This window comes from Ovis aries, chromosome 18 (assembly GCF_016772045.2).
Source record: "Ovis aries strain OAR_USU_Benz2616 breed Rambouillet chromosome 18, ARS-UI_Ramb_v3.0, whole genome shotgun sequence".
Taxonomy (NCBI): domain Eukaryota; kingdom Metazoa; phylum Chordata; class Mammalia; order Artiodactyla; family Bovidae; genus Ovis; species Ovis aries.
Genome location: NC_056071.1, coordinates 6664782 through 6687318, shown reverse-complemented (window position 1 = coordinate 6687318; position 22537 = coordinate 6664782). Strand labels below are relative to the sequence as shown.

Below are 22537 nucleotides of genomic sequence, written 5' to 3'. Positions count from 1 at the left end.
AAATAATAAGAACTATTGAGTTAGAAATTAAAGTTACCAAAGCCTAATAATTGCCACTTAATAGTTATTTCATGCTATTGTGAACTGAACACATCATGGAGCTTCCATCTCTCTTTACTATTTCACGATGACTTCTTACTGAGATGAGCAGCACTAACTTTCAAGATAGGTACCTTTCCTGCCTCCTCTCCCATTTGCTATACTCTTCCATAGACATGACTCTCTAGCCACTGGAACTATTTGTATAGCCCTGTCTGCCCTGTGCATTCACAGAGCCGAAAGAGCCAAATCCCTGTTCCCTTTCCCTAGAATATCATCATGTTAATCTTAGGTTTCAATAGAGAATCCTTAAGAGCAACATTGAGGCTAGCATTTGACTAAAGGTCTGGGTACCGTGGTCAAGCCAAGTTAATATGAAAACCATCACAGCATGTACATTACCCCCCAGAATCACGTATTATAATAAGAAGAAAGCACAGCTATAAGTATTTCTACCTTACTGTGTACCAGGTCCTATACTCATAGATTTATCTGTGTATTGCACATAATCCTCCCAGCAACCCTTGTAATATCATCCCTGTCTTAGAAATTAAGAAAGTGGAGCTCAGAAAGATTAAGCAAGGTGTCCCAGGTCACAAAGCTAGTTGGCAGTAGAGTTACCATCTACTTTATTGTCCACACCTAACCACTGCACTGTATACGCTGTCTCCCTCTTCTCCTTGGTCTAAAATCACCTCTGTATGTTTGAACTTCTTTACTAGCTTCCCGAAAGCAAGGGTGAAGAATCCCTTTCTTTTCCTACGTCACTCCGTGTAGTGGAGTCTCTGATGAGGTCGCGGTTGGTTGGCCAGGACCAGCAGAAGGACACCTGCTTGTGTGAATTCCTCCCTCACAGCCTGCATTCTGCAGAGCTGCCCCTCTTCTCCAGGGTTAACCAGAGAAAGCATGTAACAGAAGTTTTGTAAAATGAGTTTAATTAGCTGTTTGTAGCCAGTGGTGAAGAATAGAAACTTGTGCTTAAAAAATTATCAAAGGGAAATTAGATGGTATGTGAAATGAGGATCCACTTACTTGTTCATGTGAGTCTTTTCAGAGGTTTCTGTCAGAAACCTATCTTTCTAGCATTAGGAAAAGCATTAGGAAAAGTATGGCTTTCAGTTTTCTAAACCTTTGTTATTGTTACATTCTTTGGACAGTGTCCTTGTAGAGTTTAATCAACAGTTGTAAGGTTAAGGAGCAGCAGCTGTTAAGGCAATAACAGTATGAAGTAATTATTCATGAATCACTTGCTTGCTTTTATCCTGTTTTTATTGTTCTATGGTTTTTCTCAGTAGTCTTATACTAAAGTGTGGCTATAAAGTTTGAAAACAATATGCTTTACCATGAGTATCAGGCTTCTCCATAGCAACAGAACCAGTAGAAAGAGAGAGACTGTGTGTGTGTGTATGTGTGTGTGTGGGTGTGTGTATAGGTGGGGTGATGAACACTGAGAGGGAAAGGAGAAGGAGATTGGTTTATTTTACAGAACTGGCTCATATGATTGTGGGCACTGGCAAGTCTGAAGTTTGCAGAGCATGTTAGAGACCAAAGAAGAGCTGATATGGCAGCTTGAGTTTAAAGACAGTCTGGAGGCAGAATTTTTCCTTGAGCACTCAGTCTTTTCCTCATAAAGGTCTTTAACTGATTAGACAAGCCCGCTCAACATTACAGAGGGTAATCAGCTTTATTCAAAAATCTACTGATTTAATTGTTGATCCCATCTTTAAAATATGTTTACAGAAACATCTGAACTGGTGTTTGACCAAATATCTGGATGCCCTGGCCTAGCCAAATTGATACAAAATTTAATCATCCTACCATGTATTGTATGTCATCAAAAGAATCATTTATTAATGTGTCGGCCTGTGTTTCCAGACTTAGTGGCCATGCTGCATAATAGCGTTTTGGATATGGTCCTCTCATCTGAATTTTCTCCATATTAAGAAACAGAGTAATTATAAAGTAAATTTTAAATTTATTTCCTCATCTTTACAAAATGGTTCATTAGAGTAATGCCCTTTTAACACACAGAAATACTCATACAAAATCACAGTTGTGCTGCTGTAGACTCTTATATGATCATATAGAATCAACAGAGGTTTTAAAAGTATGAGGGATAAAGAAAAACATTGGAGGAAAATTTCATATAAATGTTGACACCATTGACAGGCCATTGTGCAGCTGCTTTGCTTTATTGTACCCATACTGGTTGTTAATTTATTGACAGTATTGAAGTGTCTGTGCGCAAGTTAATGAATAGCCATTGAATTAAAAGCTCTTGCGGTCCCCCGCTGCTGTATCTGCCCTTCCCCTAAGATTTCCCCATAATCCAGTAACTAAAAGACTAATGGCTAACAGAACAGAGGGCTCTGGGACTGTGCTTTAGCACAGTGGTACTGTTTGTTTGTATTTTGTTCATTTTATTAAACTGTAATTTACAAACAGGAAAGTTCACCCTTTTAGTGTGCAATGCCACGAATTTTCACAAATGCATGCAATTGTATAGCCACTGTTATAATCAAGGTTTGGAACAGTTCACTTACCCCCAGAATGTCCCTCATGTCCCTTAACTTTTCTTCTTAACAAGATTTAACTCCTCTTCTTCAGGAGACACACCAGCTCCTGGAAATAGGGGCATGTTTTGTATCCTTATGGTTTACCTTTTCCAGAATGTTATACAAATGGAATGACATGGGCTACTGCAAACATATCTGGGGTTTTGTGTGAACATAAGTTCATTCCACTTGGGTAATATCTAAGAATGCATCTGCCAGGTTATGTGGTAACTGTATGTTTAACTTTACAGCTGCCAAAAAAGCTGCCAAACTGTTTCCAACATGACTGTGTTACTGTGTATTTCGTGAGAATCCTGTCAGTTTTTTTTTTTTTCTTTCAGACATTCTAGTAAGTGGGTAATGTCTCATGGTTTTAATTTGCATTTCTCTAATGATTGTTGATATTGAACACCTTTTCATGTGCTTAGTTCCCTTTCATGTACAGTTGACCCTTGAATAATTCAGGGGTTGAGGCGGGTCCTCAGCACAGTCCGCAATCGACATATACCTTATAGTTAGTGCTCTGTATCAGGGGTTCCTCTTTGATCTTGTCAAGAAAATTAGAGATGCCAAGGGAACATTTCATGCAAAGACGGGCTCAATAAAGGACAGAAATGGTATGGACTGAACAGAAGCAGAAGATATTAAGAGGTGGCAAGAATACACAGAAGAACTGTACAAAAAAGAGCTTCACAACCCAGATAATCACAATGGTGTGATCACTTACCTAGAGCCAGACATCCTGGAATGGGAAGTCAAGTGGGCCTTAGAAAGCATCACTATGAACAAAGCTAGTGGAGGTGATGGAATTCCAGTTGAGCTATTTCAAATCCTGAAAGATGATGCTGTGAAAGTGCTGCACTCAGTATGCCAGCAAATTTGGAAAACTCAACAGTGGCCACAGGACTGGAAAAGCTCAGTTTTCATTCCAATCCCAAAGAAAGGCAATGCCAAAGGATGCTCAAACTACTACACAATTGCACTCATCTCACACGCTAGTAAAGTAATGCTCAAAATTCTCCAAGCCAGGCTTCAGCAATACATGAACCGTGAACTTCCAGATGTTCAAGCTGGTTTTAGAAAAGACAGAGGAACCAGAGATCAAATTGCCAACATCTGCTGGATCATGGAAAAAGCAAGAGAGTTCCAGAAAAACATCTATTTCTGCTTTATTGACTATGCCAAAGCCTTTGACTGTGTGGATCACAATAAACTGTGGAAAATTCTTCAAGAGATGGGCATACCAGACCACCTGACCTGCCTCTTGAGAAAGCTGTATGCAGGTCAGGAGCAACAGTTAGAACTGGACATGGAACAACAGACTGGTTCCAAATAGGAAAAGGAATATGTCAAGGCTGTATATTGTCACCCTGCTTATTTAACTTATATGCAGAGCACATCATGAGAAACGCTGGGCTAGAGGAAGCACAAGCTAGAATCAACATTGCTGGGAGAAATATCAATAACCTCAGATATGTAGATGATACCACCCTTATGGCAGAAAGTGAAGAGGAGCTAAAGAGCCTCTTGATGAAAGTGAAAGAGGAGAGCGAAAAAGTTGGCTTAAAGCTCAACATTCAGAAAACGAAGATCATGGCATCTGGTCCCATCACTTCATGGGAAATAGATGGGGAAACAGTGGAAACAGTGGCTGACTTTACTTTTCTGGGCTCCAAAATCACTGCAGATGGTGATTGCAGCCATGAAATTAAAAGACGCTTATTTCGTGGAAGGAAAGTTATGACCAACCTAGACAGCATATTAAAAAGCAGAGACATTACTATGCCAACAGAGGTCCGTCTAGTCAAGGCTATGGTTTTTCCAGTGGTGATGTATGGATGTGAGAGTTGGACTGTGAAGAAAGCTGAAAGCCGAAGAATTGATGCTTTTGAACTGTGTTGGTGAAGACTCTTGAGAGTCTCTTGGACTGCAGGGAGATCCAACCAGTTCATCCTAAAGGAGATCAGTCCTGGGTGTTCACTGGAAGGACTGATGTTGAAGCTGAAACTCCAATACTTTGGCCACCTGATGCAAAGAGCTGACTCATTGGAAAAGACCCTGATGCTGGGAGGGATTGGGGGCAGGAGGAGAAGGGGATGCCAGAGGATGAGATGGTTGGATGGCATCACTTACTCGATGGACATGGGTTGGGTGGACTCCGGGAGTTGGTGATGGACAGGGAGGCCTGGCATGCTGCAGTTCACGGGTCTCAAAGAGTCAGACATGACTGAGTGACTGAACTGAACTGAACCACATTTGTGGACCAACCTTGAATCATGTAGTATCGTAGTACTTATTATTGAAAAAAAAAATCCACGTGAAGTGGACCCACACAATTCAAACTCATTCAAGGGTCAACTCTTATCTTCAGTGAAATGTGTTCCAATCTTTTGCCCCATTTTTAAAAAATTGGATGGTTTGGGCTTGTATTGTTGAGTTTTGAGAGTTCTTTATACATTCTGAATACATGTTTCTTATCAAATATGTGATTTGCAAATATTTTCTCCCAGTCTGTGGCTCACCTGTCATTCTCTGAACAGATTTAGCTAGCCTATATTGTGGTTCTTCATAGTTCACCATGATAGACACACAACTCAAGATGTATTTAATTTAATCCATACATAAGACATTTTCCAAAAAATCCCATTTGGCAGATTACTATCATATTCCTAAATAAGCATTTCTTTAAATGTGGCCATCCTGGTGGATAACCAAATACAGGTATTTGTGATGCTCATCTCTTTAGAACGTCTCCTGGGATAGACTGGACCAACAAGCCCCCTGAAAGTATTTCCTTTGTAGATGACTGATGATGATGATGCCGTTTGCTTTTTATTGTTTCTCTTTCAAATTTCTTTCCCTCTGTGTGAAGACTCAAAACAACCAATCTTTATCTGGAACTCCTTAAGTATCAATATAGAACTACTAGATAGAAGAGGAAATGATCATATTCAGTGAGTTAGCAACAAAAAAATTCTCATAATACGGTTATATAAAGTGTGATTTAGAAATAGCAAACATTGTAATATACCATTGGTAAAAGAGAATGTCAGAAAAGACATTAGGAATTAGATTTGGGGAAAAGTAAAATTTGTATCTGGAATGACAGGATATAGAAAACTCCAGGCCCAATTTGGCCTGTAGGCAAGAAGAGCCACAGCTTATTGAATACAGTGTTCATTAGTAAGGGGTATGATTTCGAATTTATAAGGCCACCAGTGTCCATGGGGTACCTTTCTGCTTAAGTCCACTCTCTTTGGCATCAATTAAAGTAAGAGGGTCATTTCTTAAAATTTGACCGGAAAGCTTCCATATTTTGACCCTGCACATCAGTATAAATATCATTGTTGTCGTTTAGTTGTGAAGTCGTGTTTGACTCTTTTGCGACCCCATGGGCTGTAGCCCACCAGGATCCTTTGTCCATGTGATTTCACAGGCAAGAATATTGGAGTAGGTTGCCATTTCCTTCTCCAGTGGATCTTCCCAACCAAGGGACTGAGCCCATGTCTTCTGCCTGGCAGGTAAATTCTTTATCCCTGAGCAACCTGGGAAGTGTGTATAAGTATCATTAGCTTACAAAAATGACATTACTAACAATTTTGAAGCCCCTATAAGGTTCTCTCCCATGCATGCTCCTTCTGCTTCTCTAAGGTTAGCCAGTATTCTGAATTATGTATTTATCATTCATTTTCACTGAGTTATGATTTTAATATATGTAAATACATCCCCGTATAGTGTATTTTCAAGTTTGTCTAACTTTGTGTAAACTGAATGATGCTATATATATTCCTCCATGGTATACTTCTTCTGTATAAGATTTTGTTTTTATTCTCTGACTTCACTATTTTTATGCTTCCCTTTAAAAAACGACGCTTTGAAAGCAATATCTATATTCACTTTCTCCACTTCTATTTTCTCACAGCCCACGCCCAGTTAGGCTTTTATTCCCAATTCTACACTGACATATGATAAGCTGCACAGATATAAAGTAGGTATATAGAGAAGGAAATGGCAACCCACTCCAGTGTTCTTGCCTGAAAATTCCATGGACAGAGGAACCTGGGGAGCTACAATCCATGGGGTCTCAAAGGAGTCACACATGACTTAGCGACTAAACAACAACAATAAAGTGTGTATATATATATATACATGTAACTACCAGCTTCCCTAGTAGCTCAGTTGGTAAAGAATCTGTCTGCAATGCAGGAGATTCCAGTTTGATTCCTGGGTCAGGAAGATCCACTGGAGAAGGAATAGGCTACCCACTCCAGTATTCTTGGGTTTCCCTTGTGGCTCAGCTGGTAAAGAATCCACCTGCGATGTGGGAGTCCGGGGTTCGATCCCTGGGTTGGGAAGATCCCCTGGAGAAGGGAAAGGCTACCCACTCCAGTATTCTATCCTGGAGAATTCCATGGACTGTATAGTCCATGGGGTTGCAAAGAGTCAGACATGACAGAGACTTTCAGTTTCACCTTTCACTTTCATATATATATATAAAATTTGAAAAGTTTTTACATATGTATGTATAAACATACATACATACCTGTGAAGCCATCACTGCAATTAAGATAATAAACATATCCACCACCACCAAAGTTTCCTCATTCCCCTTGGTAATCATTTTCCCTTCCTTCTCTTCATCCTGTCTCCAGGTAACCACTGATCTGTGTTCCATCACTGTCAATTAATTTGTATCTTCTTGAGTTTTACATGAAACTCTTGGCTTCTTTTACTAGCATAACGATTTGGAGATTTATTCATGATATAGTGTGGATCAACAGTTCATTTTTTTATTGCTGTGTAGAATTCCATTGTAAGCATATACTGTAGGTTGTTCCCATCCACTTGTTCATGGACATTCGTGTTGGTTCTAGTTTTTGGCTTTATTCCAATAAAATGTTACGTAGAGTGTCTTTTGAATGTCCTAGACTTAAATTTCCTTGGGTAAATACTTAGGAGTGGAGTATTTGGATCATATAGTACATATATGTTTAATTTTGAAAGAACTGGCAAACTTAAAAAACAACCGTACCATTCTACATTCCCCCCATAATAAAGGAGATTTTCAGTTCTTACATATTTTTGCTAATACTTGGAATAGTAAGTCTTTTAGGTTTTATCCTAGGTGTGTAATGATATTTCCTTTATATTTTAAAATTTCATTTCCCTAATGAATAAAAGTGTGCATCTTTTTATGTTTTGTTTGCCATCCAGATATCTGCTTTGATATAGTGGCTAAAGTCTTTCTCCCATTTTTTCCCTTGGGTGTTTGTGTTATTACTGAGTTTTGAAAATTCTCTTATTAGAGTCTGGACAAAAGTCCTTTATCGTATTTATTTGTTTCACAAGTGTCTTTTCTCAGTCGAGAACTGACTTTTTTTTCACAAGGCCTTTTGGAGAGCAGACAGTTTTTTATAAAGTCCAACTTATCAATTTGTTCCTTTATAGATCTTGCTTTTCAGTTCAGTTCAGTCGCTCAGTCGCATCTGACTCTTTGAGACCCCATGAACCGCAGCACACCAGGCTTCCCTGTCCATCACCAACTCCGGGAGTCTACCCAAACCCATGTCTATCGAGTCGGTGATGCCATCCAACCGTCTCATCCTCCGTCGTCCCCTTCTCCTCCTACCCTCAGTCTTTCCCAGCATCAGGGTCTTTTCCAATGAGTCAGCTCTTTGCATCGGGTGGCCAAAGTATTGGAGTTTCAGCTTCAACATCAGTCCTTCCAGTGAACTCCCAGGACTGATCTCCTTTAGGATGGACTGGTTGGATCTCCTTGCAGTTCAAGGGACTCTCAAGAGTCTTCTCCAACACCACAGTTCAAAACCATCAATTCTTCTGCGCTCAGATTTCTTTATAGTCTCAACTCTCACATCCATACATGACCACTGGAAAAACCATAGCCTTGACTAGATGGACCTTTGTTGACAAGCCTTGACTAGACGGACCTTTGTTGACAAAGTAATGTCTCTGCTTTTTAATATGCTGTCTAAAGTTATGTTGGTCATAACTTTCCTTCCAAGGAGTAAGCGTCTTTTAATTTCATGGCTGCAGTCACCATCTGCAGTGATTTTGGAGCCCAGAAAAATAAAGTCAGCCACTGTTTCCCCATCTGTTTGCCATGAAGTGATGGGACCAGATGCCATGATCTTCATTTTCTGAATGTTGAGCTTTAAGCCAACTTTTTCACTCTCCTCTTTCACTTTCATCAAGAGGCTCTTTAGTTCTTCTTCACTTTCTGCCCTAAGGGTGGTGTCATCTGCATATCTGAGGTTATTGATATTTCTCTTGGCAATCTTGATTCCAGCTTGTGCTTCCTCCAGCCCAGCGTTTCTCATGATGTACTCTGCATATAAGTTAAATAAGCAGGGTGACAATATACAGCCTTGATGTACTCCTTGTCCTGTTTGGAACCAGTCTGTTGTTCCATGTCCAGTTCTAACTATTGCTCCTGACCTGCATACAGATTTCTCAAGAGGCAGGTCAGGTGGTCTGGTATGCCCATCTCGTTCAGAATTTTTCACAGTTTATTATAATCCAAATCACTAAAGTTTTCTCCTATGTTGTCTTCTAGAATTTTTAATGAGTTAGATTTACATTTAGGTCTGTAATTCATTTTGAGTTAATTTTTGTATATGGTACAAGGTATGGTTGAAGGTCCTATTTTTAAAAATTTTTTATTCTCTCAAATCTGCACTTTTATTTAACTTCTAGTAAAACATTTCCATGATAACTTTTGTATACTCATCTCAGTCTAGAAGTTCCTATTTTTTACATATGGATATACAGTTGTTCAAATACCATTTGTGTAAAATACTAGCCTTTCTCCACTGTATTTCCTTTGTACCTTAGTTAGAAATTAGTTGTCCATGTATGTATGGGTCTGTCTCTGGATACATTGTCTTCTCTGTTGATCTCTTTGCCTGTTTTGGCACCAATAATACATTGCCTTGATTACCAAGCAATTTTAAGTCTTTAAATTAAAAAAAATTTTTTACTATTCTAGCTGTTTTGCATTTCTGTATAAATTTTAGAATCAAAGTTTCAATTTATGTATATTTTTAAAGGCCTGTAATTTTAATTGTGTTGTGTCTATAGATCAATTTGAGCAGAATTAACATCTTAACAATATTACGTCTCCTAGCCTATGATCACAATAAATGTCTTAATTACTCTGCATTTTTTGTAGGGTTCTGTGTATATGTCTCAGACCCCATTTTTTTCAGATTGACCCCCAAGTATTTCATATTTCAAATAGTATTATATATGGTGTTCTAAGTTTTTATTAATTTCCAATTGATTATTGTAACCAATAGAAATATAATTTCCTATAACTGATCTTGTATCCTCCGAACTTAACAAGCTCACTTATTAGTTCCAGCAAGTTTGTTAAAGACTATATTGGACTTTCTACATACAGCCATGTCTTCTGGGAAAAAAGATAGTTTTACTTCTTCCTTTCAAATCTGGTTGCCTTTTTTTTTTTTTCGGTTTTTATTTTTTAAATTTTAATATCTTTAATTCTTACATGCGTTCCCAAACATGAACCCCCCTCCCACCTCCCTCCCCATAACATCTCTCTGGGTCATCCCCATGCACCAGCCCCAAGCATGCTGCATCCTGCGTCAGACATAGACTGGTGATTCAATTCTTACATGATAGTATACATGTTAGAATGTCATTCTCCCAAATCATCCCACCCTCTGGTTGCCTTTTATTTCTTTTTTTACTTTATTGTACTGGTTAGACGCTCTTTATTCCTAGTTTGCTGAGAGTTTTTAAATTACAGATGCATGTTGAATTTCTCCACATCTTTTGAAGTGATTATATTGTTTTTCCTTTTTAGCCTTTAATATAGCGAATTACATTATTTCCTTAAGATTAATACAATCTTGATTAAGTAAACTTCATTTGATCATAATGACTTTATACATTGTTACATTAAATTTGCTAAATTTCTGTTTAACTTTTTCCTTCTATGTCTATGTGTGATACTAATTGCTTCTCTTTTCTTGTTATGTGTCCATTTGGTTTTGGTGTCAGGATAATGATAGCTTCAGAGAATGAATTGAGAAGTATTCCAGTCTTTCAACTACGAGTTCAGCTTCATTCATAAATGTAGGGCTGTTCAGCTTCTGTGGACCTTGAGTGAGCTTTCCTAATTTTTGTCCTTCAAAGACTTTGTATTAGTATAAAGTTGCTTCTTACTTGCTCCTTTTATTATCTGTAGAAACTGGGCAATGTCTTTCTCATATTAATATTGGTAATTTATGTCTTCTCTCTGATTAGTTAGAGGTTTTTCGAGTTTATTAATGTTCTCAAAGTTCCAGCTTTTTTGTTTTTATTGATTTATCTCTATTACTGTTTTCTATGTTATTGATTATCTTGATGCTCTTTATTATTTCTTTTATTTACTTAGGGCTTACTTTACTGTCTTATTTCTGGTTGCTTTAGGTGAGAGCTATGGATGCAACACATCTTTCTTCTATTGATATAATGACCTTTTCTGTCAGTTTTAATATCTGTCTTGGTTGTTTCAGTCATGTGATTTTTTTCCCCTCATTGTATGTCATTTTTGGTTGGATGCCATGTAGTGTGAAATTTATGATGTTGATTGAGTACAGAATATTTTTGATTTCATGTAACTGTTCTTAGTATATGTGCTGGGATGCATTTAAGTTAACTGGAAACAGTTTAATCTTTCAGATATGGCTATTAAGGATTTGTTGGGTGGGAATGGAATGGTGTTCAGGCTAGCACTAATTACTCACTGCTCCTGAGATAAGATTCTGCTCGGGGTCCCTTGAATTGCTGATGTTCAAGTCTACCTGATAAGAGCAGGAGCCATTTCCAGCCGTGTGGGCTTGCTGGGGCACTGTCAGCCTTAACCTTTTCACCTCCTCCTCTTTCCAGCCTCAGGTAGTCACCTTGCGTGTGCTGGTCAGCACTCATCTGAGTATTCCAAGAGGGCCCTCTGCGAATCTCCAGAGCTCGCTCTCTGTACGTCACATCTCTCTCCCCTAAGGTTCTCTGTCCTGTGAACTCTTACTGTTTTGGGCACCGTGAACTCTTAGTTCCCTGTCCTCAAGTTAAGGTGCCTACCAGGCTGTGACTGAGTTAACTCTTCTCTTCAGTCAAGTCTCTGCTCAAATGTCACCTTTTCAGAAAGACTTTCTTTGATTATGTTATCTGAAATGGTATAGTTCTCACTCCCCTCTTCACTCTTGTTTTAGCATATGTGTATCTTAATTGTCCATCTCTCCTCAGTATAATAAGCTCAGTTCTGATCTTCAGTATGTACCTAACAGAATTTCATGCTCATGTGTATCAAATAATACATACAACAATGTTCATATAGCCCAGCCCTGGAAACAGCGCGTACATTTACCAGTACTACACAGCAATGAAAATGAATAAACTATAGTACACACAGTAGCATGGGTGTATCCCAGGAAGATATTGTTGACAAAAAGAGCCAGACACAGAATTTGTCATGCTGTTGAAGAAGGCAAAGCCAAACTATACTGTTAGAATTTGAAAAAATGCTTCCTTTTGAGATACAGGTTTTGCCTAGTAGGAAGGCCAGTGTGGCCTCCTGAGGTTCTTTTTGTTGAGCTGAGTGGAAAAACTGAGTAAAATTAATTGAGTTCTAGGTCAGATACTCTCTTCTCTGTAGAACCTTCTCTAATTCCCTAGACAAAGTCAGTTCCTCCATCTTCTCTGACCCAGTATTAGAATAATTATATTGTTAATTATATCATAATTATTACATTTTTCAAGGGAAGGAAGTCAGTTTTTTTTTTCATTAATTTAAGTATCTTGACTTGTGTATAGTAAGTTCCCTGGGAATATTTTCTGATGAAATAGTGCCTAGTCACTCTAGTATCTGACTCTTTGCTGCCCCATGGACTATAGCCTGCCGGGCTCCTCTGTCCATGGGATTCTCCAGGCACGAATACTAAAGTGGGTTGCCATGCCCTCCTCCAGAGGATCTTCCTGACCCAGGGATTGAACCCACGTCTCCTATATCTCCTGCATTGGCAGGCGGGTTCTTTACCACCAGCACTACCCAGAAAGCCCATTTTCTGATGAAAGGAATGAGCAAATGTAGGAGCTTAGAGTGAACAAATAAGCCAAGGGCTTCTGTCTTCCAGTACTGTACCTTCTTCATTGCCTGTCTCTAGACGAGCAGCGAGAGAGTACCTCATATTGTGTCTGGAGAGTCAAGGTTTGTTGGCACCTGTTTGTCATTAGAGAAGAAAGGTGTTGAGGTGTTTAGGTAACCTGGTGATCTCAGACAGGAAATGGAAAGAGATTGGACTCCTGAGTTTTAGTAACCCTGTAAAGCTAAAGGAACAGTAGTGTCTCTGCCTTCTGGTTATGCGTGGCTGTAGGCAATAGTATGTGATTTGGCTTATTCAATAGACCCTGCCAAGAATATTTTCTCCACAAGTTTATGGAAGTTATCTGCTACCATTAAAAATCTGTTTACTTTGTTGGGTGTTTTCCGCACACAAAAATTCTGTTAAACCAAAGTATTATAACTTAACAGAGTTCTCTTTGTTCCTTTCAATTTTGAAAATTTCAATAAACATAAACTTAGAAAGGGTAAGAAAATGAGGATAAATGGAGCTTACTAAGCAAATTGTGTAGACCCGACGAAGGAAATTCCTTCCAAGTTTGTCCTTACTGGCAATGCCTGGACCTCAGTGAAGATTTTAGCTGAGTTCCAAATGATGAGTCTAAATTTCTGTGCCAGATTTTATTAAGGAACCCAAGATAGCATCTGTTCACTTTGAAAAGAATTTTGGCAATTCAGCAGTGTCTTAAAATTCTAAATGTATATTTTGATTAACACATTTTTATTGGCACATATAGTCATTTCCTTTTGGCTAACACTACTGTGAATGTGTGTCTTTCTGTAGCTGTGGTGCTCCCATTCAAGTTTCTGAGGTGAAGCTGCTTTCCTTTTCATCGGGGCAGCTAACCGTTTTCCTCCCTGCTGAGGTGAAGGCCATAGGGACAGAGAAGGATCATGTCCTGCCTCTGCAGGAGCTGGCCATGAGGACTCTGCATCACACCTACCACGCTTCTCTAAAAGGTACATGGGACCTCACTTTTCTTTTTTCCCCTACTTCTTATTCAGTGAGCTTAGGGATTGTGTTTTATGCTATTTTGATGGTCACTTTCAAAATTGTGGTAAGATGTACCCAACATAAAATTTACCACCTTTACGTGCTCAGTTCAGTGGCATTAAGTACATTTGCTCAGTTGTGCAGTGGCACATTTTTTGTAAGAGAAAAGTTTAATATTTTGTCAACACTGATCCCTTTAGCAACCCCTACAGAAACAGAGAAGTGTTCACTAGATATGGTGTTCAGTCAAAAGAACAGGTTACAGGTTAAACTGTGTGGTTGAAATTGAAAGAAACTGGTTTTCAGGAGCACATATTTGGTAGAAGTGAGAAGACTGGCATTAGTACTTTCTCCCACTAAAAAAAAATGTGCAAAGATCTTACCCCTAAAGCAAAGTTGGTACTTCTTCCAACATAGCAGGCTTTTGCCTTGCACCCTCCTCACATCTGAGAAATTTATATATGTAAAGGAAAATTAATTCCAGGACCCTGTGGCAGTGTTACCACAGGATGCCAACTCTTGGTTTGGAAAGTCTTTAGTAGTGTATATAAGTCTTAGGTGATGTGGAGTGGACTTGAGATACTTTAAAAAAGCACTGCTGCTGCTGCTGCTAAGTCACTTCAGTCGTGTCCAACTCTGTGCAACCCCATAGATGGCAGCCCACAAGGCAAGAACACTGGAGTGGGTTGCCATTTCCTTCTCCTGTGCATGAAAGCGAAAAGTGAAAGTGAAGTCGCTCAGTTGCGTCCAACTCTTCGCGACCCCACGGACTGAAGCCTACCAGGCTCCTCCATCCATGGGATTTTCCAGGCAAGAGTACTGGATTGGGGTACCATTGCCTTCTCCTAAAAAAAGAAAAGAAAAAAAAAAAAAGCACTAGGCAATGTCAATGAGAAAATACATTTCAAGTGTTTTTAAAACTGCTAAATGTTTTGTCCTTGCTTTAAAAAAAAGAAAAGTTCATACAAAGACATCTAACATTAACCTCCCAGGAATGTATTGTTTTCAAAAACTGAACAGAAAACTGAAATTATTCACCTATGAACAAATTACATTTTTCAAAATGGTTATTGAAAAATCTGGACAGATACAGAAGATAGTAAGATAATTTGTATTTCCTTCCCAAAGATGATTCAGTGAATTTTAGGTGTCACCTCATCATGACTATTTCTCTCTCTCCTGGTGTTCACTGTCAGTAGCAATCCAGGGTACATTTGTGTTCAGGATTGCCCAGACGCCTAGGATATTTTGCTTTAAACATTTCTTTGTGTGCTCAGACTAAACTAAGGAAAAAACATCCCATTTTTATTAATGACAGCTCATAGAGGGAGACAGGGAATCATTATTTTTCATTTTCTTTGATTTCTTTGTTTCCCCTTTTCATTCTTTTCAGTAAGTGTAATTTAGCTTGAAACATTCTAAATCCCCAATAGATTTAGGAGGAACTTAATGAAAGTCTGTTTCAGTCTTCAGTCACAGACCTTTTTTTATTTGGTCCTCTTTTTGAAAAAGGACCTTTTTTTATTTGGTCTTACAGAAGTTTGCAGACCCTCTCTGGGTAAACCTAACAGCCTTTTTGGTCTTTGTTCTTAAAGAATATTTGGCCTTATTCTTTCCTTGCTCCCACCTCAGGACAGCTCAGGTTGCTCTTAAAAGAATAGACTTAGGGTTTCTCTTAGTGTCTAAAGTATAAAAAAATCTTTCATTTCCAAATAATGTTATGTTTTCATTCAGTGCCTATCAGATAACAAAACTTTCCACATACAGTACTTTTCACTAACCGAATTTACTTGTTAACAGTGAGATGTATTATAAGAAGCCTCGTTCAAGGATGTCTCATTTTTTGTTTGTGTATGATTTTTCTCTTGTGTTCCAGATCTGGACTTTCTGTCTCCAGTCTCGTTACCCAGAAGTCTCCTGGAGCTGCTGCACTGCCCCCTGGGGCATTGTCACCGGTGCAGCGAGCCCATGTTTACGATTGTCTACCCCAAGCTCTTTCCCTTGAGAGAGACGCCAATGGCAGGGCTGCACCAGGGGTAATCACGACTAAGTGGGCACCAGGGCTTATGCCTGGGCGAGGGGTGGGAACGTGGGGAGGGGTGGAGAACACACGTAAAAAGTGCTGTCTAGTCAGAAGCTTGAAAGGGGCCTAGAGTGCTTCCTGCCATACAGCTAAATGAAACAAGTGCACATTTTCAGTATAATAAGAAAACTGGGTTTCCCTTTATTACATTTTTGGTCTTGTGAAGAATGGTTTTATTGTATATGTTGTTTAGAGTAGCTCATTCTTTGGAGAAGTGTTTTCCTGCTGTTCCCCTATTCACAATAGACTTTAGGCAGGAGTGTAAGAACAAAATATTTGTTATATAATGGGTCCAGCCCAGCCCTTCTATTTAACTCACATTGCTAACTGAAAGTGTGTGGCTGAACATTGTGTGTGTGTTTCTGTTTTGAATTTCTAACACTTCCAAATGGCATTCTCTTGCCACTCTGTTTCTTGGCACAGTGCCTTGAATTTGCAAAGAATGTTAACTAAATAAAAAACTCCATACTGGTAGTTTAAAAAAGAATACCAGACAATTAAAAATAGGACATGAAATGGAAAATCTTCCATTAGCCCTGCCTCAGCTTATAGATTTTCTAAATTTAGGATCTTCTAAGTTCATATTTTTCAAAGTTGAAAAAAAAAGATGCTATAATACCTCACTTATCCTCAAATGTGGTATTTTGGGTTAGTACATTTTTCAGGAAAACTTGTTACCCCTATTCAGTCCCAGAAGCGTTTCCTTTATAATCATTTTTGTAGAATGAGAGCGAGCGTGGGCAGGGTACTGCACCTCTCAGAGCCTCAGAATGGAGCTGGAACAGCCTGCTGGGCAGGGCATCTGAGGATCAGCAGACGATGAAGGCAGACGCCTGGCACATAATGGGTGCTCAGCAAATGGTAGTTACCTTTCCATCTCTCTACCCACTCCTTCCCCAAACTGCATTTGTCTTTTTTCTTACCTGAATAATCCTGTTTTGCTATACTTTCAGTTCCCGTTTCAACTTTCTGTATTTTTAGTTTCCTGCTTCTTTACCGTGCCTGCCTCCAGAAGCCCTCCTCCAAACCTTGCTAATCTCCTCCTTCTGATCAGAGCTGAAAGGATGGAGTCAGGATTTGAGTGTTAACTACATGAGTAATATTAACAAATGAAATAGGCACATCTGTAAGAAGCAGTAGGGAATATATTGATCAAGTCACCGGCCATGATTCTGACTCCTTCCCTGGGAGATCTTGGGCAAATTGACGTAACATTTCTGAGCTTCATCTTTTCATCAGTAAAATGAACTTAGTAATCGTATCTATTTAAAAGGTCATTGTGAGGATTAAATGAGATTATTTTATATAAAGAGCCCAGGATGGTACCTGGCATGTAATACATATTGAGTAACTGTGATATCTTTTTGTTGCTCAAAAACTTTTAAAAATTTATTTTGTGTATATGTCTTTAGCAAATGATGTTTATATTAGTAAGATATCATTATAGGAAAATCTTAAATTCATTAAACTGTAGTAAAATCCTTCTGCATTGTTGTTGCACAGCTTCCTGTAGAGGACATTTCCTTACAAAAAATGTGAAAATGAAAACAGTGCAGTATGGCAAGGATGCTCTGTTAGCAGCTGATAAAATCCTAAATACCCATTTAAAAGCTAAATTTTCATTTCATCATGGTAATTAATTTGTGAAAATAAAGTAGATCCTTCAAATGAAGTCATTTTTGTGTTATCTTTACATAAAATTTGGGAAACTTATTCGATAAGTATTTGCATATTCTATTTACTGCTACTTGTTTCTCTGCTTCAGCCAGTATGAATATCTTATATTGCTTTAGAACATAAATATAATATTGTTAGTTTAGTAAAATGAGTGTATCAAATACATAGATCATAGGCAATGCCTTTTTGTTAATCTGTGCCAGAAGTGCCTATGTTTATAGCAAAAACTGAAATACCAAGGTACAAGCATGGCTTTCTGTGGTGAGTAATGCTAAGATTTGAATTTTAGAATTTGTATATTTCATTTGATCCACTGGACTTTGCTCCTTCCCGTGTTGCTATGGAGATTATATTAAAAGCTTGAATTTAGTTCCTAACATAGTCTTTAAAGTACTTTCTTTTATAACTGAAAACCAAATACTTGAATCTCAATAGCTTATTGCTAAAAATAAATCAATATTTTTAATATCATAAATTCTAAAAGGTCTTGACAATATTGTTTTTAAGTTTTCTAATATATTCAGTTCAGTTTACATTCCTTGTCATAAAATAAATCAGCGTATCAGCCAATATCTAAATTAATGTGGATATTTGGCATCATTTTAAAGGAACATATTGAATATGCTTCTAAAATACCAAGTCTCATACAAGTATTAGTTCCAACCTAAGTTTAATACAGAGTCAAGTAAAAAGAAATTGCAGTATTTTGCCTAAACAGTAAATACCAAAATCTTCAAATATCTATAGAGAGAATAATAGCTAGTATGTTCATAACTTTTGATCACAATAGGCATAGCAAGTTTTCATTTCCCCAAATTACTGTTCATTTGTTAAAATGGAGAATGTCAACTCAGAGGATTATTTATTACTAGAACATATGTCTGGCTTTTCCCACATGTGTATGAGCCTTATAAATTTTGTATTTCCCAATAGGAAATCCAGCTAATCAAGGTTTTGCAAGGGTGTTTTATTCATTTCCTACAGATGCCTCAACAGAATACCACAGAACTGTCTGACAAAAGATCTGCTGTAGATGTTGTCTCAGAGATCTGAAGGCTAGAGATGTGAAAGGATTGGTTCCTTCTGAAGGCTGTGACAGAAGGGTCTAAACCTTGTAGATAGCCATCATCTCCCTTCTCCTCACATTGTCTTACTTCTGTGTGAGTCTGTCCTGGTGTCCAAACGTCCCTTGTTTATAAGGACACCAGTGACATTGCATTAGGGCCCTTCCTGATGACCTCATCCTAACTTACCTCATTACACCAGCAATGACCCTGTTTCCAAATAAGGTTACTGTTTTATTCTGCTAGGGTCACCATACAAACAAACAAAATACCATAGGCTGGCTTAAACAACAGAAATTCAGTCTCACACAGAAGCTGAAGTGTGAAATCAGGGTGTATATGGTTAGGTTGTGCTGAGGGCTCTCTTCCTGGTTTGAATTTAGCCATTTTCTTGCTGCCTCGAGTGGCAGAGAATATGATCACACACATGCACACGGTCTCTGGTGTCTCATCTTATAGGGGCACTAATCCTATCACCAGGACCCCACCATTATGAACTCATCTAAGCCTAATATCTCCCAAAGCTCCATATCCAAATACCATCACACTGGAGATTAGGGCTTAACCATATGAATCAGTGGCAGGATGGGGGGACACAATTCAGTTGATAGCAGTCACATTCTGGGGTTTTAGGGATTAGGACTTTAACATGTGAATTTAGGGGGATACAATTCAACCCATAACAGTCTGTCCTCCAAAAATTCATGTCCTTCTCACATGCATAATAAATTCATTCCACCCCAACACTCCCCAAATGCTAACATATTCCAGCATCAACTCTTGAATTCAAAATCTAATCTTAAGTATCTAAATCAGGTATGAATAAAACTCAAGCATTACTCACCATGGGACAGAACTCCTCATCTATGAAATCTGTAAAACCAGACTGGTTATCTTCTTTCAGTATACGATGGTTGGGACAGGCATAAGATAGACATTTACATTACAGAAAGGAGAAAAAGAGATCATGAGTTTCAGAAAAGTCCAAAACCTAGAAAGACAAATTCCATTAGATTTTAATACTTGAGAATAATCCTCTGGTTAGACGCTCTGTCCTTTAGACCCTCTGGTGAAGTGGCCTCACCTCCTTAGCCCTGAGTGAGGGCCCTGCTCTCTAAAACCAAGGAAGTTACCCCACCCTCTGGAATTGGAGAGGTGACCCCATCCCCAGGGTTATTCTTCCCTTTACTTGACAGCTTGTTTCCTGCCTGTGGAATCCCAGAAGTCTGACAGCATTTCTTTACCCTTTTGCATCTCTGTCCCCTCCAAGCTGTCAGCATTTCTGCTGAAATGGTTGAACAGATCACAAGTCTCACGCCTAATCTTTTAAAGGTTGTCTAGCTATACCCTTGGTGTTTTCTCCAGAACATGCTTTCTCATTTTTTGCAGGTAGCCTGGGAATTTCCCAAATCTTCAAGTTCTGATTCCTTTTTGCTGAACAGCTCCCTCAATTTATCTCCCTCCTCTCACATTTTGCTGTGAGCAGCAAAGAGAAACCAGGCCATGCCTTCAGGACTTTGCTTAGAAACCTCCTCAGCTAAATATAGGTGTACCTCATCTTTCTGTGCTTCATTTTATTGCACTTCACAGATAGTGCAGTTTTTACAAATTGAAGGTTTGTGTCAACCCTGCATCAGAAAAGCCTATTGGTTCCATTTCTCTAACGGTGTTTGCTCACTTCCTATCTTTGTGTCACATTTGGTAATTCTCACTTGGAACTTTTTCATTATTTTTATACTTGTGATAGTGGGTCTGTCATCAGTGATCTTTGATGTTACTCCTACTACTCGCTGAAGGCTCGGATGATGGTTAGCATTTTTCAGCGATACTTTTAAATTAAGGTATACACATTGGTTTTTTAAAAGATAATGGTTTTGCATACTTTTGACTACATTATAGTGTAAAAATAACTTTTATATACACTGGGAAACCAAACAATTGGTGTGACTTGCTTCATTACACCATTTGCTTTATTGTGGTGGTTTGGAACTGAACCTGCAATATATCTGAGGTATGCCTGTACCCAAGATGATCACTTACAAGTTCTGTTTTCCATTCAGCATAACACAATTCAGTTGAGTCCTCTGTGCTTTCTAACAATGATGATCTTTCTTTCATTTTATAATAACACATTCCTCATTTTTGTCTAATACCTCCTATTTCCAGCAACATCCTATTCACGACAATATATGTGTCGTCTAAGACAGTAGAAGCTTTTTCTATAGCCTACGTTTCATAGGATTTTTCCAGGCAAGAATATTGGAGTGGGTTGCCATTTCCTCCTCTAGGGGATCTTTCCACTCAGGGATTGAACCCATGTCTCCTACATCTCCTGCTTGGCAGGCAGGTTTTTTATGATGGAGCCACCTGGGAAGCCCCTCTTCTGTAGTTTTCCTCTTTCATTTGGAAGCCCTCACCTGATATTCTTTAATGTCTGTATTTCTACCAATAGTCTCCACAAGGCAAAACTCTTCTAGCCTCTACTGCTTAATTTCAAAGTCACATCTAGATTTTTAAATGTTTGTTACAGCAGCTTCCCTTACCAGTAGCTGAATTTGTATTAGTTAGCAGTCTCCAGAGAAACAGAACGTGTATCTATATCTGTAAATAATAAATATAGGCAGAGATTGATTGCTTTTAAGGAATTGGCTCACGTGATTTGGTAGCTGGCAAGTCCAAAACCACAGGGCAGGCTGGCAGGCTGGCAATTCAGGAAAGAGTTGATGCTGCAACCTTGAGTCTGAATTTCACAGGGCAGCAGGCTAGAAACTCAGATAGGGTTTCTATGTAGCTGTCTTCAGGAAAAGTCCTTGTGCGTCTTTGCTCTAAAACTGATCGGATGAGGCCCACCTACACTATGGAGCATTATCTGCTTTACTCAAAGTCTGCTAATTTAAATGTCAAAAAGGGCTTCCCCGGTGGCTCAGATGGTAAAGAATCCACCTGCGATGCCTGGGTTCGATCCCTGGATCAGGAAGATCCCATGGAGGAGGGCCGGGCAACCCACTCCAGTATTCTTGCCTGGAGAATCCCCATGGACAGAGGAAACTGATGGGCTACAGTCCATGGGGTCACAAAGAGTTGGACACGACTGAGCAACTAAGCTGCAGCTGCTGCTACATCTGAAAAATACCTTCACAGCAACATCTAGACTGGTGTTTGACCAAATAACTGGGTCAAGTCAAGTTGATAAGAAAATTCACCACCATACACATTCAAAAGGTCTCAGTTAGATCACCAGAATGTTTTGAGACAGAAGCTGCCCAGAATCCCAGTGTTCCTTTCCATGTCACTTGATTAAATCTGGTCCATAACAGATATTAACAGTGTATGCTTTGGTGTTGGTGTGGTGACATGTGATATCTCTGCTCTTGTACAGTAAATCCCTGGGGCTGGAATGAAAGAACTCATAAGCATTAGGGGGTCAGGAGACCCAGCTGGAAGTTGAGCTATGTTACTTAATACTGTAAGATAGGTACTATTATTAGGAGAATCATGCCTTCCATATGGTTCAACCTAATATAATCCCCATGTTATGGGGGTAGGAGGGTGTGGAACTGGGTCTCAGGAAGGTTAGAACCTGGGCCGGGACCTCACAGCACAGCTGGGATTTGATCCATTTACCGGTCTGGCTTCAAATCTGTGTTTTAGACACTATGCTATAATTATTAATAGCTACTGGATAAATCACTACTTACAAAGAAATTTTGAAATACTGCTCATAAAATGAAGATAAGCTCTAATATTCTGCACAAGATACTTCAGAAAAATATATATGTGTATACGTGCATGTGTGTGTGTGTGCACTTGAAATCCCACAGGATGTAAATCTAATTGTAAATTGGGATCACCTTGAAAGGGAAGATTGTAGGGTTATGGAGTAGTCAGGTGGGGACTTTAATTTTCAATTCTGTATACTATAGAATTATTTGAATATTCTCAGTAAGGATGTGTTTTTATAAATATACAAAATAATAATAAAAA

At 38.8% G+C, this 22537-nt stretch overlaps 1 protein-coding gene across 8 annotated transcripts in view; it reads left to right on the top strand.

The window, feature by feature from the left end:
• Positions 1-22537, top strand: part of LRRC28 (leucine rich repeat containing 28) — a 208857-nt gene that overhangs the window by 148605 nt on the left and 37715 nt on the right. For 6 of the 8 annotated variants that reach the window (XR_009597175.1, XR_009597174.1, XR_009597173.1 and 3 more), the window contains 2 exons: positions 13520-13695; positions 15606-15765. Coding sequence is in view for 4 of the 8 variants with exons in the window: in XM_012098366.5 (XP_011953756.1) it covers positions 13520-13695; positions 15606-15765 (336 nt within the window). In the remaining 4 variants the exon portion in view is untranslated. Of the gene's footprint in view, positions 1-13519; positions 13696-15605; positions 15766-16535; positions 17485-22537 lie in introns of those variants that run through there. The other 2 variants (XM_027957008.3, XM_012098365.4) reach the window with 2 other exon arrangements.